This window comes from Aptenodytes patagonicus, chromosome 18 (assembly GCF_965638725.1).
Source record: "Aptenodytes patagonicus chromosome 18, bAptPat1.pri.cur, whole genome shotgun sequence".
NCBI classification, from domain to species: Eukaryota; Metazoa; Chordata; class Aves; order Sphenisciformes; family Spheniscidae; genus Aptenodytes; species Aptenodytes patagonicus.
Genome location: NC_134966.1, coordinates 10187808 through 10213794, shown reverse-complemented (window position 1 = coordinate 10213794; position 25987 = coordinate 10187808). Strand labels below are relative to the sequence as shown.

The window sequence follows — 25987 nt, the reverse complement described above, 5'->3', positions numbered from 1 at the left end:
CCTCGAGACATTCAGTTGACAATAAATAGTGAAGGCCCCAAGGTTCAACAGACCACAATTACTACAGAAAGCAAGCTGCTGCGGGCCGGAGGGAAACATCCCTTTTCCTGGTGAATTCCTCACTACCAAAGATAGTAGCCGGACCTTGCTTTGTGGCTAAGTCTCCTTGCACAGACTTACTGGGAGGGCACAGGCCTCTGTGGCATACCCCTCCTGACTCAGGTAGGGTAGACACAGCTGTGCCAGGTCCTGCTCTCTGCTGCTCCTCCTAACTGGCTCCAGGTGTAGGCATTCACTTTCTAGGACAAAAGGGCTTAGGCTAAGCAAAAACAGAGACTTCTTATCATGGAATTAAGTGGCTGCATATGATGTGGGTCAGAAATCAGTAATGCTATGCAACCCCCCCTTTGTGTTGAAGTGCAGGTATGGTGCCTGCATCTTGCTGTGGGTGTACGGGACGGCTGCGGCTCTGTCTTTCCTTGCTGTGGTAGCTCTGAAGGTAAGCGTGGAGGCACTGCCATGTGATGCTAGACACAGGGGACACGCGTGACCACCCTGCCGCCACGGCTGCTGTGATGCTCCCTTACGGCTCGGGTGGAGGGGCGATGGGCGAGGGCGGCAGCGGGGTGCCCTGCCCGGGTGCTCAGCCCCGCTCTCCCCCGCGTCCCACCGCCGGCCGCCCGAGCGCAGGCGGGCGAGAGCCGCGGCCCCCGGGGCGGGCGGCAGCGCCGAGCACGGCGGGCCGGGCGGAGGAGGAAGGGCCGCTGCCCGCCGCGGGACTGACATCAGCCGGAGGAGGGGCCTGCCCGCGAGTTTCTTTGCTCGGCGCATCACTTCCCGCCGCTGCCATACTCCGCTGCCCGGTGCCGGGCTGCAGCCGCGCCTGCCTCCGCCGCGGCGGGCGGCTCGGCGGGGCCGGCGCCCATGGCGTGCCTGCCCGGCGGGGACAGCCCGGGCTCCGCCGCCCGCCGGCTCTACTCGAGGTGAGCGGGGCCGGAGCGGGCGCCCGGCCGCGGGGGAGCCCGGCCCCGGCCGGCCCCGGACCCTCCCGGCTGGCCCCGGAGTTGCGCCCGCCGCCGCGGGCAGCGCGGAGCCCCGGGGCCCCTCGCCGGCCAGGAGGGAGCGGAGCGGGGCGCGGGGGGGGGGGGGGGGGGCTGGCGGCCGCGGGTTATCTGGGGAGGGGAGGGAGCGCTCGTCCGTGGGAAGTGGGAAGCTGTTGCACGCCTGGGGACCCAGCAAGAGTAGAGTGAGAGGAGACGGAGGGGAAGGACGTGGTGTTTCCTCTGGGGCAGCTCTTGCTTCGTGGATAGGATGGTGGGTGCTGAGGTTGCTGAGAGGGAAACTGTGGTTTTCCTTGGCGCTAGCCCGGAGTGATCAGCTCCTTCTGTTAAGGAGGCTGATGCTGAAACCTTGTGTGTGCTGGGCATTTGCATGGGAGGCTCTTGGTCGCACTGCAGAGACTTGAAGTCTCAGCTTTAAAATTGGGCGCTACAGAAAATCACACAAGGCTGGAAAAAAATAGCTTCAGGCTGTCTGGCATTCATGAAAATACTGTATCTTGCTCACTCTTCATTGAGATCAAAAATAAAAAAGTCTGAACTGGAGCCAATTTGAGGCCTTATGGCATTGCTTGGAGCGTTGTTGTTTATGCTGTTCATCCTCATTGCGTTTTATTTCTCCTCTAGCAGTCAGAAGTGGAGGTAATGCCGTATCTGGACTGGAGGGCAAAAAAAAGAATGCTTGGAAGTGTATGCAATATAGTAGCTTTTCATCAATTCTCTTTGCATGCTTTGCAATAATTAGCATGGCAGCTAGTGGGTTGTCTAGTTTAATGAGCGTTGGTTCATTAGGACAGCAGGTGTTTCTTGGTTTTGTTGTATTGTATAGCAACTCCTGGGAAAATGAAAAGAGAATGCAGAGTTAAAACCATTGGTCTACCTACCCTGGTGGAGCTAGAGCTGCAGAGAAACACGCTGGCTTTTAATCTGACTGGATCTTTTTCTTTCTTTCTCTTTTGTTTTTCTTGGAAACTTTTTGAGGAATAGACTTTGGTCATTTTTGTGAAGGAAATCCTAGTGGGGGGTTGCGTACCACTAACATGTGCCTGTCCAGCACAGTAAACGCTGCTACCAGCTGTTTAGTGAAGAGAGAATAGAAGAGAAATGGGAAGCGCCTCTCCTGTGGCTTAGTCTGGGTGGCTCTGGCAGGGCGTGTGGTGTTAAAATTCCCTGCAGTGCTCTTCAGGCTTGCTCTGCGGGCCTTGACGGTTCATGTCGATGGAGCCTCTCTGTCTTTACTGCACTGCTAACTGGAGTTGTAACTTTGGGTTTCTTCCTTAACTTCACTTGTATCACAGTGTAGAAACTTCTAGCTTGAAGTAAATGACTCTAAACTCCATCCAGTAGGCATGTCTAGGGTGATATAGGTGGAACCTCAGGTGACTGTTTGGGTGGTAAAGCCATAATGACTGGTATCAAAGTCTTCCTTAGTGTGGTGGTTTTTTGCCTGGGAGCAGTACCTCAGGTGTAAGAACTGCAGAAGGTGCCTGTGCAGGCAGGGGAGTGCCAGACCCCTTTTCTAGGGGTGCTGGGGGAGGTAAATTCCTTTTAGGAAGAGGGATGGGGTGGAAGGAAACGTGCCACAAAGAAATGAAAGCGTGTGTTCGTTTTACTACATCCCTTGGTATTTCCCTAAATTCAGCCCATCCTAAACAAAGGCATCTGTTCTGTTGTTGTGCTCGCAGCAGACAATCTGTGTGCTGACTGGGCCAAACTCTTCTATTTAGAGAGACCAAAGTCGGTAGTGTCTCTGCCACAGCAATAATACACCGTATGCATTTTTGGAAAAGAGGTCCTGTGCAGCTCATTATGTCAGCTCTTGCTAACCTTTCTGATGCCACTTATTTAATTGCTGTTGCTACAGCAGAACTGTTAGTCTCGAGGGAGACTTGTTGGAAGTACAGGGCTTTGGAAGCAGTTGAGCAGTCGTGACTCTCTACAGGGTTGGTGCGTCTGCGGTGGCCAGCTCCTGGTATTGAACTCTGGTAGGCTCTCTGGTGGGGCTTGTTGGAAACGTCGAGCTCTGTGATCATCCTCCACAAACTTGAGCTGAGCAAGTATTACATGAGCCTGAGCTAATGCTTCACCTTCCATAGGGTCTTGATCTGGTACTAATTTAAGTGCATCCAATTCAGCTGTGTGTAATGTCTGAGGACTTTTGTTGGACAGAATCCAGGCTGTGGGAGCTGTGAAATACCTGTTTGCAGCAGGTGCCCTTCTCTTTTCCACTGCTGCAGATACAATCGCCCTTGCCTTTTTGCGCTGGCTGGCTGACCTTGAATGCACAGGAAGCACCAAGCCCATCAAGTGATTCTCCTGGACCATGGTTCCTGAGTGTTTGTCAAGCTCATGCTGGGGACAAGTCTGCCAGTGTCCGGAGAGCTCCACTGGATTTGGCCCTTTGCTTTTAGAAGACCACTCTGGAGATTTTGGAGTCTGGGAGTGAGGCATGGGCATGTTCTGGGGAAACCATCGCTGTACTGCGTTGACATCACGGAGACATTATTGATCCCACACAGAAAGAACATTAGATAATGCTGCAATCAGACCAGAAATGTAGAAATCTGGCATTAACTCAGATAAAAGCACGTCTTGTTCCTCTCTCCTGGGCCTCCCTTTCCCTGCTCTGTGTTCTCTTGCAGTGCTACGTATTTTCAATAGAGCTGTTGGCTTTTGTAATGTTTACTAACTTCTCTTGATTGTGTCATAAACAGTCTCCATCTTGCTCATTAATGTCACTACAGTGGGTACCTGACCTGAATGCGCATCGGGCAATTAGAGCACTCTCTCAGAGCACCACAGATTTTTCTAGAGAAGGCAACTTTCTCCTGTTCTGATGGGAAAACTGAGATGGAAGAATTGTTTGCCTTCTGACGTGGAAGGCAGTGAAAGAGGGCATAACTCAAGCACGGGGGTTAAGGCAGGATGAACCAGTGTTTGCAAAGCAAATTGGGAAGAAAGTCCACCATTGGGGTGGACCGCCCTCTGGAATGGTTCCTGTTTGTTTTGTACTTACCCAAGGGATCACACCACCATGAAATAGTCTCATCGTTTTCCAGGTGCTAGTACTTACAAAGTTTTGAAAGTTCACTTTACAAGACTGCACTTTATATAATGCTAAAAGCAGTTGTTGCCTTTTGTTCATTCAAAAGAAAAAAAAGTTACATATTGCTTTAAGATGCAATTAAATGCCACCTCTTAGAAAGAAGATAAATATTTTGTATCTGCCTCAGAGATGAAAATTAGCACCACCAGCAGTGCTAGTTTTGGTGTTCATTAGGTATTTTACTGAATAGTCAAGAGAATAAGCTTTCTGGTGACAACTGCTGGCTCTGTATTAACTTGGGCTGGATTTGAGCAGCAATGTGGTGACAAAGAGCTTTGTGCCTTGCTACAAATCCTCTGAGCCTGAGGGTTGGAGAGTTGTTGGCTCACAGGAGGATGGCAGAGGAAGAGTGCGATTAGTTTGTTCCGTGGGACTGGGAAGGGGCTCAGGTGAAGGGATCCCTTTAAACTTGCTAAAGATACCTCTGAACTACTGCGGTAGCAGCTATTGCAGACCGTGGAAGTAGCTGAAGTGGTGGCAGAGTTCAGGAGAGGGAGCACACCTCACCCAAGCCGCCTGGCTGCTGGGGAGCCCGGCCGCCACTGCCACGCTGCGAGTGGCCCGGAGGCTGCTCCGCAGTTGGTCTGGCTGCGCGTGCATCCGAGTGAGCAGCGCTTCGCCATGCGCTGAGCAGCCAGGCTGAGCGGGTGGCAGCGTGAGCAAGGAGCTTGCGGGACTGGCTTGGGTGCTGATGCTTAGGGTAGCTCTTGATGGATGGATGGGAAGTAACTACTTGTATGTCTTTGCCTTATAAAAATACTTGGAGTTGGTGCAGATGAAATCTGTTATGTAAGCAGGACCTACATAGAAAATACAATGTTTATGTGATTTTTTTGACCTGTTTGAGCTTGCAGGCTATTTTACCTGCTGTTTGTGTCTGACGTCCTGGCAGATTTCCCCTGTCTCCCTATTCTGATGTTCCAGATTGCCACAGCTGTCCTTTTCTTGTCTCCAGGTAAGGATTTTCCTGCTAAAAATGACAGTGAGTGCTGTGACTGAAGGTGGTCTGTCCTGGATGGGCAGGTTTGCAAAGTGGGGACTAGTTGGCATCACAGTGGAAAAAAATGTGGTGTTTTGCACCACCAGAAAGCTGGAAATGACCCTTTTTTGTCTCTACTCCATAGATCAAACTTGAAATTGCTTGATTATTACATTTGAGAATGCTGTTTTAGAGGTTTCTAAAATTTTTCTTTTATAGGCCTACGCAGTCAGTCTCCATTAGGCAGAAGGATGTGAAAAACGGGACAAACATTTCTAAAATAGCTGTGCTGCATAATAGGTGGCCTGAGCAAAAATTATATGGTAGCTTAGCATGCAGTATTGGTTTTGTTGACATCTGTTTTGGGACGTTTTGAACAACTCACTTGTAGTTTCAGCATTTGCGAGTAATGTGGTCATCCCAAAGCGGAGCCAAGCAGAACATTTAGTCTCCACCGCAGCAGGGAGAGGGGACCCTTGCTGGTCGGGCTTTGGACTGGGAATCAGTTTCGCGTTGCTTTGCAGGTTTCCTGAGGACCTTGGGCATCCTTTTTGATTCTTCTGTGTTTCACCTTGTGGGATGTGGGGAGAGAAGCTCTCTTTCCCTTCTCCCTTTGGTTTCTGATGTTAAATGGGTAGAGGGTGTGCCTTGTACCTGTACAGTGCCTAGCACAGAGTGATCTTCATCTTACTTCTGACCTCTAGGTGCTGCTGCAATACAAACAATTGTTGTCTTCAGGGCATTAATTTGACTTGTATGTGCTCGTGTAAATCATGAGATTTACAGTGAGATGATACACTGGTTTTTTTTCCATGTGCTGACTTGCACTTTGCTGACTCAAGTTATGCCAGACCTCCTGCTTGTTGTCCCTTGTGCTTCTGGGGCGAGAGCTGTCCCTCTGGATTCTTTATCCTGAAATACTTCGCGTTGTATGAGGCATTTGTGCCAAGCGGACTAGGAAGAGAACTTTGTGCATTGGCCACATGTTCATGGATTATATAGTGTTTGCTACTGTGTCAGCTGAAGTCAAATAAGCTTACGTGACTCATGCGTGTGTGGCCTGAGGACACCCCTTGAAGCCAGTTCCCTGTGAGATGAACATTAACACTCTATTTGGTCACCCCAGGGCCTAACTGAATGGAGAGCTGGGTCTGGAAGTGAGGCAGCCTCTGACCCTTTCTGGCTGGGATGTTGTCTGTGAAGCACAAGTGAGCCATGCTACCCGCTGCTCCATGACTAGCTGCTGAGGTGCCTTTTGCTAGCTGTTGCATTAGTCATCAGATGCATCCCTCCTGGGAAAGTATCCAAAAGAGCTCACGGCAACAAGGGAGATGCTGTCTGGAAAGGGTTCCTGTAACCAGGAGAGCGGTGGGGGCCTGGCTGGGGCAGTCTTAAGGACAGAGGAAGTCCTTGGGGTTTGTAGTGGTAACAAGGACCTCTTACCACCGGATCGCGGTTGGATCATGGTGACCAGGTGTTGCAATTTAGTTGCCTCTGTGGGTGGTGGGTCCCATTCTGGCTCCTGCTGGATCCCGGTCTTGTCAGAGCTTCGGCTGGTGTCTGCAGCGTGGCTTGCTTATGCCACGTGAAAATCTTGCGTGTAATTTCTGTTTTCCTGGTGGATGTAACTAATTAGGGATCTGCTGCCTTTTATTTTCAAAGTAAGTTAGGGGAGCAGTGCCTATTACACCAAAGGATGAAAACTCTTTATGAAGGCTGAGAAATTGATTTGTTATAGAAGAGTGATTTTAAAATTCCTTTGTGGCCATTCCTCTCTTCAGCCTAATGCAGCTGAACCATGACCGCTCTGGTTCAGCTCTAAGTCTCTGATAGCAGAGACTTAGGAGGTGATGGGAGACTAGAAATGCCTGGGTGAAGGAGACAGAAGCGGGCTGCATAGCTCAGTTGGCATTCCCCTTCTCCAGTACAGTGATGAGTGTCCCAGACATTGGATTTATTCCTGATACATTACATAAACCACAGGGGAAAGCCTTTCCTTGCTGTGTGCCTTGAGGGTGAGCAAAATCACGGCCAGCAGCAGGAAGGCTTAAAATTGGATATGTTGGTAAAAGGCTGGAGAATCAGTTTCTTTCCCCACTGATCGAGGCTTGCAGGCTTAGAGGGAAACATCTGCAGTACACCATGCAGATGGGAAGGGATTTTTTATGGACTGGGGCTAATAGAATAACTTTGTTTTTTAAACAAAGCTCATCAACATGGAAGATCCTGCCTGGGTTCAAACCAGTAGAGTGTGTGTGTATGTTCCCATTAGAGCAAGAGGCCTCCAGCCCTGAAGGCTGGACTGCCCTGAGGGGTGACATTTCCGCCCCTGGTTCCCTGCACCAAGCTGGCCGCTGTGCTTGAGACATTGCTGGTGCTTTCAGCTGGAGGTGCACTTGAAGCTTCGGCGAGGGCAGTGGGGAGATGGCAGTCCTGGGGCAGGGCAGACCCTCCCTTGCTGCTCTGCAGGACCACCCTGCTGCCACCTGCCCAGCCCGAGGTGGATCTGGTGTGACCCTGGCTTGTGTCCTGGGTCCCCTGCACCACCAGTGACTTCCTAGCTTGTCCTATGGCTTCCTGCAGCTCTGCTGTTTCAAAGTGTCCCCAGGGCACAACTTCGTTACTGCACCATAACCATGTGCAGTTTGTGCTCTCCCTAGGGCAAATACTGGTATGTCACCAGCCTCATCTCCCTGTACTCTCGTGTTCTAGCCCTGCTTTCTACTCTGGGCTGCCTTGTCTCCTCTCCAACAGATCAGGCCTTCTGTCACTAGAGAATATAAACTGTATTTTTTGTGTTGGTGTGGATGCTTTTTTGCTGTCTTGTATTTTTGCACTTCAGGTGATGTCCAAACTTGCATTCAGCCTTGCTTGAAGAACAGGTTTGAATTCTGTCAGGTCTTATGCTGCAAGAAGCCACCAGCAGCAAGTTTCCTGAAGTGGAGGGATGCATCTTATTTAATTCTTGATGCTGTTCTGCTTTAAGAGCAATTTTATCTCCAAATTGCTGCTCAAGTATACCGAACTTCCCCCTCCCTCCCAGCCCTGCTCAGTGTTATCGCTTTGATCAGCCAGCCCAGCTTCCAGAATTCAAAGCCACTTCCCTGTTATTAAAAAAAAAAAAAAACAACACCAAAACATGCCAACAAAAGCCATGAAACAAAAATTTATCCTGCATCTGGGCATGCAGGCTGCGTAGCCTGACCACAAAGTGAGGCTGTTGAATTCTGGGCCTGGGCTATTTATATTGTCAGTGGGAAAGCTTTCCATTGACTGAGCTGCTCCCTCCCTAAAGATACTTTTAATTAAATGTTATTTGACAGATCTGACTTTCTAACTGGTTTAGATTTAACTGGTATAAATGGGATATTTTTTTTTCCCCACTGAAAGCTGAAGAAAGTAGGAGTAATCTTGTTGGAAGGCTACTTGCATTCAAAGTCACGACTATCTGTTGTTTAATGTAGTAAGCTGATAGTGTTAAAAAAAAAAAAGAAAAAAACCCACCCAAAACAAAAAAACCCCAAAACAACAACAAAAAAGAAAACAAAAAAACCCCACAACCAGAAAGGTAACAGTCCTGCCAGCGCTTGGTGAGGAGAAGGGGAAAGGGACACCAGCTGCCTGTGGCTTGGAGCACAGCAGCTCTCTAAACAATGCCCAGCAATGTTAGGCAACTGCCTAGGGAAGGAAGTGAAAATTTATCATTACAATGCAGTTTCAAGGGCAATATTAAATGAGCAATTTGCAGCACAACCCTGTACTTAACTGACTTAACTAACTTCTCCCAGGATAAAATGACAGGGCTGGTAAGAGCAGTAGCCGTGGCCTCTGCTCCCACCAGGAGTGGAGCAAATACAGGCTCTTTTTAGAACTGAATCTGAGGCATTGGGCTGAGCGCCCTCAGAGTGGGCAGACAAACCAGTGTAATGGCCTGATCCTGCAAGTGTCTGACTGATCCCTGGCCCATGGAAGCCTGGGAAAGGGGAGCAAGCATGTGCTGAAGCATCTCACTGATATCTGACTGCTCTTCCTTATTTCAGTGGAAGCAATAAAAAGACTCCTCCGCAAGGCCCTAGATGTTGGAGCAGGAACACAAACCCTGAATGAATTACTTGGAAGGCAATGCTACTATCTGATCACTACCTTCAGGGTAGAAATAAATAGCTTAAAAGTCTTCTGCTATTCCCAGTTTTCTTTCAGCAAGAGGATATTGCCCAAGGATGACAGGCACTGGAACCACGGGCCTTTCCTTTCTGACTCTGAGATTAGAAATGATATATCTAAAGAAGCTTCATCTTTTGCTGTGAGTCAGTAGCTCTGCGCAGCTGCTAAACCTGAAGGAATTTTGAATGAAGAATATTGGATTGTCTTGTCTCCCCTTGTGCTTTTCTGTTACCCTTTGCATTTACACGCTCTGGAGCAGCCAGAGGGGCTCTTCTCTGGGAGTTGGGGGCTAATGCATCTTTCCTCCAGGTGCTGCAGGAGAAAGATTAAGAAAATGGATTTAAAATGGGGAAAATTATACCAATAACATAACTCGGTGTAGAAGCCATTTCACGTTGAGTCCTGGCTCTACCTGAGAGCAGATGTTTTGTCTTCGAAGCTGCTTTTAAAAATGTATGGATAAAACTTAGTGCTGTCAGTTGATATATGCAGTTTTGCTCTGAGCTGCAGAAAACAATGGCTGCGTTATGCTCTTGCAAAGCAGCTTTGAACACGTGCCGTGTGACAGGGCTCCCTTCCTGCCCTGGAGATCCAGCTCTATTTTCCCTCCCACGCTCTGGCTGCCAGGGAGCAGACTGAGATGGCTTGTGCGAAAGCAAAGCGCTGCCCCTCTGAGCCCCTTTCCTGGATGCTCTGCAGAGCTTGCTGTGGACATGGGTCTGGCTGCTGATCCACGATGAGACCTGGGGCAAGTTACTTGATTTGCAGCCTTGCTTGTGCTTGCTTGCCCCGTCTAGCCTGTGGAGGAATGACTTCTGCTATAGGATGGCAGCAGACTCAGCACAGTGAGAACAGCTTTGCCATGGGGCTTGCAAGTGTTGTGGCAACACATATAATTACTAGTTGTGTTGAGTTCCTGAGGGGAAGCTCCAGGACACCACTGGGACAGGCAAGTGGTCCATGTGTGTGCAGTGGAGTTTCTCTGTGCCTTGAGCTGCACAGCTGTGTATATTGACAGGTAGAATGGAGGGGTTTGCTGTAGTAAATGGCTTTGCCAGGTTATACGTTTCCATGACTTTCTTGACGCTCCTGCAATTTTGCAGACCACCGGGCTATATTTGCTCTTTGGTAGGTGTCACAGCAGGTGCCTTTTCTGAACGTTTGCCTCATACTCCACACTGGGGCTTGGCTGGTGGAACCTCCCTGGGCGCTTTGGTGTAAATTGCTACAATTTACTGTGCTCTGGCTTGGGGCAGCTTGAGTGCAAATTAGCTGTGGGGCAAGTTTCTCCTGTGATCCACACTGCAGAGTTGAGGTTGTTCTTTGTGCACTCCATCTGTGGAGTATCCATTCAAGCCTGAGGAGAGCTGGGAAGTGCCGATTAATATTCATCTCTCTGGGGCTATTTGTTAATTGCTGTTATTCATGGTTTGTATTACAGTACTACCTAGTGTCCCATGCTGCTGCACTAGACTGAGCGGATCCTGGAAGGGTTATATCCATTCCAGGGTTTCAGAGTGCTTGGTAAACATCAGTATTTTATTGCAGCCTTTCTGGGAAATGTTCCTGTTTTCAAGGGTGAGAAATTGTATAGTCTTTAGGGTGAAAGAGAATATAGGTGGCAAAGCTGGGAGCTGAATGTCCTGACTCCCACTCCTTCCCTTCAGTGCTTCCTCACCCACGTCACGGTGAGGTTAATTGTGAATTGAAGAGGAGACCTTGCCTTCGCCTTTTACTGAACTGTGCAGGGCAGTGCAGCACGTGCATTGCACAATATTACAATGGTTCTGCTGTTCTGCTTAATATGGGAGGGAGCAAAAGGTTGTTTAGAAGGAAGTTACCAGCTGGTAAATTAAATACCAGGCTCTGCCCATTTACAAGGTGTGCTGTGCAATATGCTGGGAACACTGCAAACCACAGGCCCCGGGAGAGGAAAAGGGGCAGCCTGGGTGGCCATGGGGTCTGGTCACCAAGAAAAGCCCAACTCCAGGTATTGGCATGAAGAAAGCAGGAGAACAGTCCCAAGTTGTTAGAGCGCTCAGGCACTTGTGCCTCTACGTAGTTATATGTCTCAGGCTTTGAGAAGTGAGCAGTTAATTTAAAAAGGGAGAGAGGGACACAGAGAAAAATGTTCCCTGTCAGAAAATCGCCTGCAAGTTAAATCATGTAAGAACTGAGTGGAGTTCCTGGGTGCCCTGCCTTGAGGGGTGGTTGTCTTTGGGGTATGGTGAAAGATGGAGAAAAACACACATTGCAATCTTACAGTCAGTCAGGAAGCTTTCGGGATGGGCAGTGGCTGCCAGTGCTTTGAGGAGGGTCCTGTTGTTACTGTACTCCAGCTATGCTCTTGTAATGTTATCATATCACAGCTGATACTGGATCAGAAAACAGCCCCTGTTTAAGCAACTGTTTGCAGAGATTTGCATTGAGAAAATGACACTGGGGATTGCATCTTGCTGCAAAACAGAGGCCATCAGATCTGACTTGGTTACTGGCCAAGCTTTCTGCAGCATGAAGGCAGGAGTATAAACCACCAGTGACCAAACAAATGAAAATGTCTAGCATCGTAAGCAATGTGCGTTTCTCTTTCCTTTCTGACAAGTAAGCCCTTCTGATTTCAGCGAGGAGTAGCTTGCTTGGGAAACTCATGGGCCAACGTCTCATGGCGAGTGAACAGGGACTTACGTAAACGCAGATGAATGTCCTGGAATTGTGAGACTCGATGTGTGCCTCGAGGCATTCCTGGCCTCTGAGCTCCTGCACAGGTCTAAATAATAAAACATACGAGTTTGCTGCGATGCGCCCAGAATTTTAAGGCTGCAGCCCTTGGCCAGCTCTTGTATCAATTGCTTGCATCAAGGCTGTAATCCAGGAAACTGCAAGCATGAACTAGTTGGTTGATTGAAGTCTGTGGTTTGGTGCTTTCCTGGGTAAAGTCACTGGAGAAAGGGAGGCTGTCGTGTTATCTGCATTCATCCCTTTCATGTGCACTGCTGGGAGTGCAAGCAGCAAATACCACAGGCTCTGCGAGGAGATCATGTTCCACAGGGAGCTTTGACAACATGTTCAGGTGTCTAAGGAGTTAACAATGAAATGGTTGAAAATACCCACTTTTTCCTCTGCTGTTCTGGAAGAAAATGAAAACTCAACTCTGCAAAATGTACATTTCCTTCAATAAAGCCATTCTTTGGCATCAGTGTTTTTGGCAGAAAGTTGTCATCAGTCATGCCATTGAGCAAGTATTTTGCAGAGAGTAGTGTGAGAGAGCAGCAGCAGAAAAAGAAAGCCTGTGAAAGCTGCATGGGTGCCTGAGACGCTGGCCTCCAACAGAGGTGTCCTGCCGTGCCATATGTCTGCAGGAAGGAGTGCCAGGGCCGCATGGCTGATGAGCACGTCAGCTCACCTGCAAACAGGCGTCCTCCGTTATGTGATCTGTGCTCTCTGTGACCCGACCGGTCCTGGCCCCAGCATCCAGGACTCTCCCTGTCCCTGTTTTAAAGCCAAATACTCAGTGACACAAGGATGAGGAATGAGCAGAGAAAACTGTTGTGCGACCTGCCCTTGGTTCCCCCCCACTAAACAAAATGACGTTCTCCTGTGGTGGAAATCTCTCTTTCTGGGGGACCCTGGGTGAGGGTCTGATCCATGTGATTTCAGGGAGTCCTTTCAGGTTTGCTGAAGCAGGGTCAGACTCCAGCTGTGCTCAGGGAAGCTCCAAGCCCACATGCAGAGGGCAGAGCTCACCTGCCCAGGGCCAGGGTGGCTGTGCTAACGGCAGCCTTAGGAAGGGCAGGAAGGAGATGCTTTACAGACCTGGCTCCAAATAAGAACTGAGTCATTTGTCAAGGCTGATGGCGCTGAGCTGGTTGCTTGAGGCTAACATGGCACACAGACAGGAGATGTAAAAATATATCTATCTATATACACGCACAGAAGAGAGGAAAGTAACAGCTCAAAACATGTGACTGGAATTAAAATAAAAAAAAAGAATTCCCAATTAAAGCTATGTGTAACTGCTCCTGAAAGGCTTGTAGAGGCTGTTTGTACAGCACAAATGCAGCCATTCCATAATGCCCTGGATTAAAACAGGCAGGCTTCTTCAGCACACGAGATCCGTGTGGAAGCAGTGTTGTTACTGCATGTCAGCAGCTTCCACAGCCCACCACCCATACGGGTTAAGGTAAGGAGCTGTCTTGTCACCTGTCTCGTCCTCCCTGTCGCTGCTGCCTCTGCTCCTGAAGTGCGTTTCTCCGTGCAGCCTGTTGTGCCATGTCTTTCTTTCACTGCTAGATGATGATGTCTCTATGCAGGAACAGAGTTTTTTTTCTGAAGACATGCATTATTCAGTAGTCAGGATAAATGAACTCCCTTGATTTGGGCATGTGTGTAACTCTGATGCTGTATCCTCCCTTCTTTCACCAGTGTAAGGGAGGAGGGGAGCAGTGAATTCTTCCAGTGCTACAGAGCAGCCTGTGTTCTGTATAAAGCCATTGCAATACCTCTGAGATTGCAACAAGGAGCTGACCTAAACCTAAAATAGGTCTGTGGAGAGATCTCCGCTATCCATTCCTGCTTGTTCTGTCTCCTTAACTGTGTGTTTCCATCAGGCAGGTAATACATGATATAACATTAAACTTTTGGCTTCATCCTTTCTACGTTGCACGGTAACAAATACTTGCCATGCCAAGGGGCACTGTGCAGCAGCAGGGAAGGTGAGGGTGAGAAAGAAATATGGGGGATAGAAAAATAAAAAGGAATCAGAAATTAAAACCATGAAGGACATGGCCTTAGGAAGCTTGATTTGGAAAGGGTGTCCCCTTTCCAAAGGGTATTGGGTTCTGCCTCTAACCCAGCAGGCATGGCAGTAAGTGTGGAACAGCTGCCTGGCTGGTTGCTGCTATGTAGAGCGATGGCAGAACATCCTGGTAAGCTGAGGATCTGCTCCTGCTCTCAGCTGGACTAGAAGCCTCACCTGGTGTCCTAGGGATGGAAGAGTGTCTGCTGTGGCTAACAGTAGCTGTTGTGTCAGATCAGAGAGAGAAGTGCTGAAGTTTGGAGGGAGTCTAGGATATTTTGCTGGAGTTGGATGTGCTGCAGGCCTTTACCGTGCTTTGTGAGGAAAACAGGAGGCTTTTTGGCATAGAAAAGCTTAAAAATCTGATGCTTCATCCTTTTATTCCCCTTACCAAAGGCTCAATTCCAAGAAACATATAAAAGAACATAATTTTGGTTTTTTTTTTCCATAATAAGTTAGCAGTTTACTTAAAAAGCAAATCATTATATGGACTAACTCATGATTTTGTGATGGCAATAAGAAAATTATTAGGGAAAGTATTAGTGTTCTTGCTGTATCCAGGAAGACTTTCCAAGAAACATGGTGTTTATACAAATTCCTCCTATGGAAGAACAGGACCAGAGTCCATTTCACGGATGCAAGGATGTACCATGCTTTGATCTATGTGGCAAACTCATATAACAATATAATGCTTGTCTGTTACTTACCCATGTGATTGAATTACACTAATACCACAGTGTGGGAGCAAAACCTGATGTGGTGCTGTGTCGAGGAGGAGCGGGGACTTGCCTCCGTGCACTTGATTTGTACAGACGTTCAGTGCAGTGGTGCCAAGCGTTTCCAGGGTAGATGTTATCCGTGGAGCTATACTAGGACAGAAGTGCCAAAAATGTGGGAAAATGCGGTGGAGGACTAAGCTACACGATCCTCTGGAAGAAGTGAAACCAGCTGGCAGGATGCTGGAGCTCCAGGGATCCCCGCAGAGGCAGCAGACACCTGCCACAGACTGTGCCGCACAGTGCTAGACGGTGGGCCTGTTCTCCTTGGATTAGCAAAGCTCAGAGTATAATTCTCGCCTTGCGTGCGAGCTGCGTTGCTGTGAGGTGATGGCCTGACCTTCTGGGAATCCTGCCACACTCATTTATGGGCTTGCAGATTAATCTGATGGCATGCTTAGATTTTTCTATAATGCCATGAAGAACCCAAAAGCACTTCTGCTGCTGTTCTGCTGAGTCCGGGTTTGCACGGAGGAGCTGCAGAAACTGTGTCTAGAGACGCTGGCAAGGGCTGCAGAGGACCCCTGGCTGATATCTGAGCTCTTGGGGAGCCTCTGTTTCCTCGTTTCTCAGACAGATGTGGAATATTATCTTTACAAAATCCAGAGGGGTGCCCTGTGGCTGTGCAATAGCCAGGGAGAACAGCAGTGTCCTGTGCCTGAGCTCTCGCACTGTTTGCCAAGGCAGCCTTTTAAATGCATGCATGTGTCTGGACTGATCTCTGATTTTTAGCACCCCTGAAATTTTCAGGGAGAGCATGACAATGCTTTTAACAGCCCTCAGAGTGTGAGACAGCTGCAGAAAAACAATGTAGAATTGGTGTAATCTGCTCTGCTACAGCTTTGCCAATGAAAATCTGTCCTAGTGTCTGGCGTTGCTTCCAGCCCAGACGCGAGCTGTGCCCACCTGCTCTTTGCAACCTGGGAGAACAGCCATGTCTCTCTTTCTTTGCAGCTTTTTCTGGTTTGGGCACAGAGGACTGTAATCACCGAGGAAAGAACTGTCACGGGCTCTCGCTGGCATGCTCTGGCTTGATGTCACCCTCTTCACTGGCTTTACCAAGTGGCACTTTGAAAAAGGAGCTGCTGCTTGTTTGGATTCGCTGGACTTGATTGCTTGGTTCCTGCTAATTACTTTGCAACGAGTTCTGCAGAAAGTAAAGGAGGGTCAGGTTTATGCTGTTTCTGTTACTAAGATCACATCCAAATCCCTTTCAAGTGCGAGTGTTGGTGCAGAGCATCCTGAGCAGTCTCTTGGTGAGCTGTGGTCGCTCGGCATCTCCCTGGCTCAAAGCCTGGATGGCCCAGGAGCATGAGATCTGGGGTGTGTGTTTTCAGATAGATCCCAAAGGCATCTTTCTTGGGCTGAAATACTTGGCTTGGGCCTGAAGGGAAGCAGATGAGACAGGAAGGGAACAGAACCAAATTGGCTGTAGGTTGCTGAGGAGTCAGTGGAAAAACTGTGGTGTGAACTTTGTCATTGTTGCCTTTTACCCTGCATTACGATGACAGTCCATTTGCCTTGCCCTGAGCATGGATCAGTGGTTTGCATGGGTATGTGGGTAGGAAAGAGGCAGCGTGCAGGGAGTGCATGCATCCTCTCTGACTGCTGGTGCTGGGCAGATGCAGGGGAGGTTTGGGATGAGGCTGTGCATGTGGAGGGTACATGGGCAAGGGGCTGAGTGGCTGGGATGGGCAGAGGTGGCTTCCTTTCTCTGGCCGGGCTTAACTGTAATACAGTCCCTAGTGTTGCTGGGACTTGGCAGCATCTTTTCAATATGCAGTTGTTTTTCTGCTGCAAGTCCATGCCCCAAGGCAGGAGCAACTGGCAGGTTGAGAGAGGAAGGAGAAGCGGGGGCTGCAGTTGGAGAGGTTTCCAGGCAGCTTGAACTGGGAAAAGACTTGGGCCTGTGGCCTCTGCATTTCTGGGAAAACAAGACTTGCTTTCACTTGGCTTCAGAAAAGTAGTCTGGGTGTGCAGGAAAGGAAATCTCATAAGGCCCCTCAGCCTGTGCAATTGCACAGCACAACTGAAACAAATTGTGCTGGGTAGCGTTTGTGGTGCTGAGCTTGACCCTGCAGGCGGGTGCGGGGGTGACAGGATCCCGGGGCAGGCTGTGATGCTTTGCAGTGAAAGCTGTCTTATAGCTCGAGTCCCGGGCTGCGCGCTCACTTCATCTAACCTGAGCTGGCACCGCTATGTTGTAGCTCCACTATGGTCCCTGAGGACTCATCCCTGGCTCTGATGAAGAGGACAGGAGGCGCCAGGCAGTCCCCTCTCGCCCTGGGAGAGCAGCTGGGCTGGGGTCCAGGGTGGCCCCGTGGGAGCTGGCTGCTAAGTCCCTGCTGTGTGTCTGTGGGAGGCAGGTGTGGAGAAGACGTGTCTGAGTCTGGACATCTCTTGTCTCATTTACAGTGCTTCCAAATTTGGAAAGATAATCCCCCAAACCAGAATCCAGCCGTTTTCAGTAACAAATTTGGCATGAGTGAACCCCAGTATATTGGTGGGTAAAAGAAGTTGAATAGCATAAATAAAACAGGTAGTAAATAAATAAATTAGCTGTTTTCATTGTATAGCTGTTGATGAGCCGACTTTGTTTTTCTAACATACATCTTAATTTTAACCCAGCGTATTTTGTAGCAGGAGCAGTATGCTGATTTAAATCACAGCATATATTTTAGTGAGAGGATGGGTTGACCTAATTGCCAAAGTAATGTTATAATGAAAAGCCATTCAGACTGCGTGTCCTCTCTTGCCCTCTGGTTTCTGGAAGTGACTGAAGGAAATAGCACTTCACTTCTGGTGAAATCATCCCAAGAGTGTTGTTTCATTGCAGTGTGATGGATTAATTTCACTGAAGGCACTACCATTGTACACGAAAGCAAAATGCTCTTGGAAAACTCAGGAGGCTTCCCTCATTGTGCTGAAATCACTGCGTTTACTTCAAGCATCCTCAGTGACAAAATCTGAATGCCTAAAAATTTGTCCTGATGCAGGGGCTGTTTTGCTTGCAGCTCTGCATGGCACATTTCAGATGTTAGAGCTGTTACCTTTGACTGTGGTCTGCAGGTTATGGGGGTGAGAGAAACTACTGAGAGCACAGATTGAGCATCCTCCTTTGTGCCTCCTGGCAAGGAGAGATCATCCTCAGACATGAGCATCATAGCCCACTAGCATTTGGCAAGCTTAGTGCTGTGCTGGCCTCTACGCTTATTTTCCTTGAGCTCAAATGGCAGGTGGTGGTGGCTGGGTTTATAGCCTGCTGATGAGCCATGCAAAGAAATTATGATCCAGGCTCTTCAAAAGGTTTCACTCTCTTGAAAGTGAGTTCTCCTGCACCGTCCCTCTTCCAAGGCATCTTGATCAGTTTGTGTGTTTGGTGGATTTTTTTTTTTTTTATTCGGGAGTCAGAACATGTTTTAATGAATTAATTTGCAAATTGGTATCTCCTTAATCATCATTTCCTTAGACCTTGGAAAGTATTTGCATCTTATAAATTAAGTGCTTTGAAACTGGGCATCAAGTGAAACTGTTGACCGGGACGAGATGAAATTCACATTTGCACCTTAATCCCATCTGAGCTGTCTCAAATGCTGCCAGTTAATTACATCCCATCATGATCCTTTGATATTTGAGTAATTTTGGAGCACAAAGGCTTAAATTTGTGCTCATTGCCTTTTAAAGGTTTCAGTCCTCAGGTGACACAGAAAAATTTCATTGTGTTCTCTGTTCTTGCTATGGATTAAGCTGTATTTGTGGGAAGGATTTGGTACATGGATTCAAGATGATGATTACCAGTGTATAATTTATTGAGAGCCCAATCCTTCCAGGTGTAGAGCGAGTTTCTAGAGGTCACGAGTATCTTAAGCTCCTGGATTTGAGGGCATCTCTTTGGGCAGGGTTAGATGTTCAACATGATGACAAACAATCACTGAGCTGATGGCACAAGGTGTGAGAGCATCCTTGCCTGGGGATGCTGTGCCTCATCCCCAAAAGAGGCTCCAGTTTGAGTGGTTCACTTGGCGCTTGCAAGGGAGGACCTAGCAGAGGTGCTGGGAGCCGAGGCTCCTGGGTGCCTTTCCATTCTCTATAGCTGACTCACTGTGGGCAAGTTATGCCTTGCTGTGTCTTAGTTTCCTTCTTGCAAAATGGGGTAATAGCTACCCCCGCACCTTTGCAAAATGTTTTGCGGTCCTTAGGTTGAAAAGTCTCTAGGCATACCAGCTCAGTATCATAAGTTGCTTCAAAAAATGCTACTGAACCAGCATATAACTCCTATCTTCCCTCAGTTCTTACCGTCCCTGTGGATCAAACCCACAGAGGTAGTCATTCTGCATGGCCCTTGGTCAAATGGAGAGTTGTGTGCAGCCACAGGGGGGTTGTGTAAGCAGGGGAGTGCTGGATGACTTTTGCTTTCAAGCAGGCAATGGGAAGTTTGAATTTGAATTTCTGACAATGACGCAGCTTGTTGGAGCCATTATGAATTGAAATGGGGTCTTATTCAGCTCTGCTAATAAGAGGGTAAATGCAACTAAATACAGCTGTCTTCCTCACTGTCATTTGGTATTTATTAGCAAATATGCTGTGGAATTGAATCCCTTGTAAGTACTCTGCAGCTAATGGTAGACAGCAATTAACTGAAATAACTACTGTTGAGCACTGATGCTACCATCAGTGAGTGGAAGAAAAAAATCTGGAGCCAGCGCACAGACCCAGTGGCTTCCAGAACTCCCTGTAGTTTTCCCCTCTGGATTCTCTGCTTCATGCCCTTATCTAAAGACTGCAGTGAAAACCGCTTCATCTTGGTACCCCCTGGAGCTCCAGCTTGAACAAACACTTCTCAAGCAGCAGTAAGTGTGTGTGTATATATTACTTTATTTTCAGTTCGGGGGGTCACTGAAAGGACTCGCTGCAATACTACTACCAGTGAAAGTGTGTGGAGTGGAAACCTTCTCCCCTCCAGATGTGCTGGTGGCACAGAGCTGCCTCTGCAGTACCTCGCATGCTTCGGGAGATGTGAAGGAAACCGGCCAAAACGCTTGGAAGTAATTCAGAAGCTGGGAAGGACTGGGTGCAGCATTCATTGTTTCATCTTTGGCCTTTCCTCGCCAAACAAAACAAGAGGTTTTGTTTTCTTCCCTTCACTAATAAGGTGACATGTAGGTCAAAGTGCCCCAGAGGTTCTGCCCTCCATTGACTGGAGGGAAACCAGATTCCGTGTGCTGGTTTCAAAGTACCAAAAGTAGTTTGAGTCAGGGTAATTTCACGTGTATCTTGATTTGTTTGTCGCCCTTCCCTGCCAGCCTGTGCTTGATATGGTGCCTTGTGGGGAAACTGCTTGTCAGGAGGGGATTAGTGCTTGGGTTGTGACGTGGGTGGGAAGCGAGGGGCCGTGTTGCAAGGAGAGCTGTCGGCAGGGTGGAGAGGCATTGCTGGCCACGTTGCACAAGAACTGGTCTTGGGAGTGAGCTGAGTATTTTTATTAGTGCCCTCCCTGCAAAACAGAACAGGTTGCTAATGGGTATGTTGATGAGGTACAAGCAGTGCAGGGGAGGATGAGTATTGAATAGGAGGAACTGAATGATTGATAGGTCTGGTGTCATGGCAATGTGATGATATTTAATGGTATGAAGTTGCAATCATGTGTACTTAGGAGCTAGTAATAAGGTTTTCTTCTCAGAGATGGGAGGTCATCATTTGGGAGCAAGTGAGAGAGAGAGGCAGCTGTGTATGTGCTGATGATATGATGACATGAGCCCCCAGCTTGTTGTGAGGAAAGCCTTGCTTGATGAGGAGCTAGGACCCTGCCTGGGGCAGAGTAGCCAGAGAGAAACTGCCCAAAACGAAACACGTTGTGAGAGTGCCCCAGGCAGAGAAGAGCAGTCTAGTCCAGCTTGCGGTGCTGGCCCAAGGCTAAACAGGCATAAATTCACTGCGAATAAATTTGGGCTGTGCATCAGGAGGATCTGCGATAGCTTTCCTCATATAGGGAAGCCCATGAAAATAGTCAGACCTTTCGTCAAGTGCAGCCTGGGCTTTGGTACAGGAGAAGTGTGAGCTGGTTCGTGTGGGATGTGAACTCCCTCCATTGTGTCCCCGTGCAGTGAAGGGAAACCTTCCCTGGGGAGTTTGAGCAGCTCCTACCTGGCTGAGTTATCTGGTGGTTCAGTCATCGACTGCTTTTCATGTACAGGAGCTGTGCGAAGGCCGGGAAAGGAAATGACTAAAGGGGAATAATTCCCAACTTGATTACTTTCTTTAAGGATGTGCTGCCAGTTAATTATCTAAATGCATATTTAGTTAGTTAAGCCAGTGAATATACATTTACACTGAACGGCTGATAAACTTGATCCCTTTTTGATTGGGAAAAAAATGTTTAATTGCCTCTGTCATCAGTGCTCTGAAATTAATTTATTTTTGTATAAAATTCAATCAGATTGCAAGTTAGATGCTAAAATCTGTTGCTTCATTAATTCATATTAATAGATATACTAAGGGTTTGGGTTTTTTTACTACTGTTGGTGGTTTTGGTGGGGTTTTTTTTCTGCCTTATGTCCTGTCTAAAAGCTTGGGTTTTATTCCTGACTTTAGAACTACAGCAGCTCTGACTGGGAATGAGTTTTGCAATCACCCCCACTAATACGAATCAAATACCTATAAATAACTTTTTTTTTTAAAAGGCAGTTTCACCTTGCAGACAGGAAGAGGTTCCCTTGCCCTGCGAGATTTACAGTATTTAAGGCAGCAGACAGCTGTCTCCTAGTTCTGTCTTGGGACATGATTATTTTCCGCGTAGCTTGATGGCTTTGTTGTCAGCAGGGTAAGTGCTGTGAGCAAGACAGTCCAAACAAGGCAGCTCTGAATGTGTGAAAGGGAGGGTTGGAGTAAGACAAGTTTAATTGCTGGACACTGTATGCTCTCCTCTTTTTCTGCCTGCCTGGAGCAGACGTGGGGCTGAGGTGCAGACCTGAGAGGTGGGATGTCACTGTGTCATACTCTGGCTTCTGTGGCCGTATCTCCTGGGCTGCAGGAGCTGCAGCAGCCCTGAGCTTCAAGCCCATGATCCTGCAGAATAGCTCTTGGCTAAAGGCAGTCTTCACTGCTGTTTTCCAGCCTAGCAGGGGGAGGACAAGTGTGATGTTGTCCATGCTGTGTTATTTTCTTGGAATATTTGGCGAGGGAGGTGCAAAGATTTGGGGGAGAGCGGGATGTTGGGAGGTCTGACTGTAGCTCCAAGCTTCTGAACACACGTTATGAGTAGTGTTGGCCCCCTCTGGGGACCTGTATCATCACCCAAGTCCTAATTATAGTGCTGTTTTGACAGCAGTCATGGTGATTGTTGTTAATGGCACTGATAACACCTTGTGCTGTTTGCTTTGTTTCTTACTTGGCAGTGTCCTCAGCATCCCCAGCGCTCCTGGGACCCTCGCTGCCTTCTCCGTGTTGCTGTGTTGCTTGAAAACATTTGATGTGTGAGAGCCCTTGCATTTTTGCCTGTGCACCTTTTGTAAAGGAACATTTTTTGCTCTTAAGGCAAGGCAGCCAAAAGGCAATCTGTGATACAGATCATTAGCTGCTATCTGACAGTGATGGATGACCCTGGGAAACCTTGTTGTTAAAGGCAGTATCTGCTCTTCCTGTTCTTCTCGGCTCTTTCTGCCTTCAGATCAGTTATCCTTTAAAGAAGAAGTTAAGGAGGAGGGAGGGTGGCCCTGCCCTGTGTTGGTTTGGGAAGAGACTTCCTCGTCCCTATCACTGCATGGTGGAAGGTCACCCTTTTGTGCCTCATACGAGTGTCAGAAGCAACGTCCATTCCCAGGTTTGAAATTCACGGCTGTTGCGTTGATGGAGGCCAAGTGATCTGCCAGCGTTATGCCACTCACTCATTTCTCTGGCAGAATGCTGTGCAGATTGCCTAACTCATTTGTGGCCAAACATTGGGTTTATATTTGGCCTCTTGCTGCTTTTAAAAAATTTGTTCTTTTTGTTGTCATTTCTTAAACACACATATTGCCCTTTTTGAAGTACCTTTTGCAAAAGGATCTCAAAGGGCTCTGGGAGCCACCTTCGTTGCTGTTTTACAGATGTGTACGTAACCCAAGCTGCAGAGGAGCTGTGCTTAGAGCTCCAGTTGGGAACTGATGCTGGGACTCTGCTGTGCACGCCAGTTCCATTCTCATTTCTAGATTACAGCTGGTGTCTTCAAAACTTTATTCTTACCTGGCCAGACTTGACATGGTCTGTCATCTCCATGCATTCAGAAGAAAACACTTTGCTATACGTGGTGTAGTTTTGGTTTGGTCTGGGACTTGATCATCTGGGAACGTCGTCAGACCTTCCTGGCTGCTTGTGGTGGGCCTGGAGTCTGGGATGTGACTTCTGCCAATACTTGGAAATCCTGCCTATCTGGAGGAACGTGCGAATCTGTATGAGTGGTTTGCACTGATTTAGGGCAAGGCTTATGAACAGGGGCTGCTCGAAGTGAGCATCCCCCCCTCCCTGTGTCTTTGTTCAGACTCACAGGCAGGGACATACCGTGCTGTTAGCTAAAAGGTTGAGTGGTGGGGAATTGCATTAACAAGCTCTAGCATCTTAGCTGTGGAAGTAGGAAAAGCAGCTCATGTTCTGCAGTGTCTCTCTTCTGAACCACACCATATGGCCAAGCTCAGCCAAATTACGTTCAGCTTGTCAGCAGTAATTTGCTGGCTCAGAAGGGACTGAATCTTCTTTTCTGGTATTAAGACATGAATAGTAGGTGCTTGCTGAGGTGGTACAGGCCCAGGCATGTTGCCTGTGTGTCAGCCGATAAGAAACTTAATACCTGGGGGGCGGGAAGTAGAGGGCTGTGTCTTCTCAGATGGGGATGTTTTGGAGCCCATTTAAATGGGCAGGGATGTGCTCTGTGGGATCTGCCCTCTCCTGCTTTTCCCCAGTCTGAGAACTGCTCAGATCACTTCTGGAACTTGCAAAGCTTCCTGGGTGGCAGATGGATGAGGTCTCTTTGGAGCGTGTCATACTAACGTGTGCTTCTGCCCAAAGATGACCCTCTTTTGGAGGAACCCTGAGCTCCACACCTGACAAGGAGAGGTTCATAGCAGTAGAAGTCCTTCTGCTCTTGGAGCAAAGAGGCACCAACAGGAATAGTTCATGCGACCGCAGAGGCAAAGTGCTTTGGGAAGAGACTAATTCAGAAAGGAGGGAGCTGCTTGCCTTTGACTCTGGCCATCTTATGGACTCTTCTAGGGCCGTGTTTCTTCTTTGGGTGGTGCTGAAAATATGTGAATGAACCAAGACACTCTCTTGTTCCTGGATTTCAGCTGTGAACTCACCTACCTGGTACCTGAAACCAACAGTGGATGAAGGATATTATATTTCTTAGAGAAAAGAGGACATTACTTTCTCTAGGTGTCTGGAAACAAAAGCAATGCTCCTTTCCCCTTCCCTTTCAAGGGCAGCATACAGAGAGAAAAGGAAGTGTCCCAGATAAACAAAGTTCAGGATTCCAGCAACTTACTGGTAACGTTGCCCCAGCAGATGGAGTGAAAGCTGGAGAGCAGTGCATGTTGTATGGACCTGAAGATGCCATCAGCATCTTCAAAACCCCGGATCCCACCTGTGAACTTAACAGAGAGACCTGTCTGCAAAATTGTTCCAAGTAGACCTCAGCCCCGCTGCTTCCTTCTGCCAGTGGGCTTGGAGCTCTGGGTTTACGTTCAGAAAATGCGTAACCTGCAGAAGAAGAGGTAGGGGAGGGCTCAGGCATGTGCTGTGGGAGGAACTGGGGCTGTAACTTGAGTCTGTCTTTATTCACTGTTTTCCCTTTCCTTTGCCAGTCTGTCAAGGTGGTTCAGGTTGGCTCACTTGAACAGCAGATTTCTGTCTTCTCCTTAAATCGCCCTTCTGGTCTTTTCTTATGGACAGTTGAGCTATGGCCTTTGGAAGCTGTTGTATGTGTAGTGTTTTAGTGTGCTTGAGTTTGTTCGTTGACCTTTGGTTGGTTCCTCTGCCCTTGGCATTGCGTTCCTGAGTGCTTTTAAGCCTGCGGTGACTGAACTGCATGCAAAGTTGCTTCCCAGAACTAGCTCTGGCTGTGGGACCCTGAGGATGTGGGAAGGGCAGGTGGGTTTTAGAAGCGGGTTGTGTTTCTGTTAATAATTGCTATCCTTGACTCTTGTCCCTTTCCATGGCAGCAAAGGCTTGGCAGAGTGCGATGCAAAGAAAAAGTCTCCTCTCCCTTCCCCTTGTTTGCTTAGGTCCCAAACTAAGCAGTGATGTTAATTAGGTAAGTCAGATGCTCTGCAAAGCAGCCTGTTCAAGGACAAACAGACTTTAATTAAAGGCTGCGTGCACTGGAAGGTCATGTCACTGCATTGTGCCTGAATAGTTGCTATGGGAACACCAGGAAAGCATCCAGAGAGTGTGAGTGTGTGCAAGTGTGTGTGTGTGGGTGTATCAGAACGCTGGCCCCGAGGCACAGATTTCACTTCTAGTTATGTTTCCACTGGCAAATATGGCCTGAGCGAGATGCCACCCTCGGAGTGTGTGGTTGGGTTTTGTGGCTGTAGGGTTTTCTGTGTTGCGGGGATGGGAACCCTCACTTCAAGCTATTCAAATCACACAACAAGTTTGATCTGAGCTAGACTGCAATGCCATGAATTAGGGAAATTGGTCTCCAGCTCAGTTTTTAGGCTGTTTACAGTTGGTGAACTCAGTTCCTTAAAGAGAACCTGGGAAGAGTTTTGTTTGTGTTGAAATTTGAACTGAAATTATTTTGAAATTTGCTTCTGTTTTGGCTGTCTTCTAACTGGAATCCAACGTTAATTCCCGTGTTAGTGGCTCATTCCTGCATTTCAAGTCCTTTAAAGATTCAGCTCTGTTAAGCTGCCTGAATTTAATCTTGCTGATTTCAGTATAAGGTGTTCCTTGTCTTTCTCCAGTCCCAAGCCTTCTTTCAGCTGTTTGGTATGTATCAGCAGAGACTTGTCAATATCCGATGATGACACCAGATAACCACTCTAGTGATCTACAAACCATGAATCTGCCTTGGGACTGATGGAAGTTTGGTATGATCCCCAAATGGGTCCCTCTAATTCAACATGCTGTAGCAGC

At 48.1% G+C, this 25987-nt stretch overlaps 1 protein-coding gene across 5 annotated transcripts in view; it reads left to right on the top strand.

Moving 5' to 3' along the window:
* The first annotated feature begins 445 nt into the window (after positions 1-445).
* The window catches only part of GPSM1 (G protein signaling modulator 1), an 84287-nt gene continuing 58745 nt past the window's right edge, over positions 446-25987 (top strand). For 2 of the 5 annotated variants that reach the window (XM_076355023.1, XM_076355019.1), the window contains exon 1: positions 13419-13487. In XM_076355023.1, coding sequence (XP_076211138.1) covers positions 13447-13487 — 41 coding nt within the window. In that variant the 5' untranslated portion in view covers positions 13419-13446. Of the gene's footprint in view, positions 500-937; positions 984-5068; positions 5120-13418; positions 13488-25987 lie in introns of those variants that run through there. The other 3 variants (XM_076355021.1, XM_076355020.1, XM_076355022.1) reach the window with 3 other exon arrangements.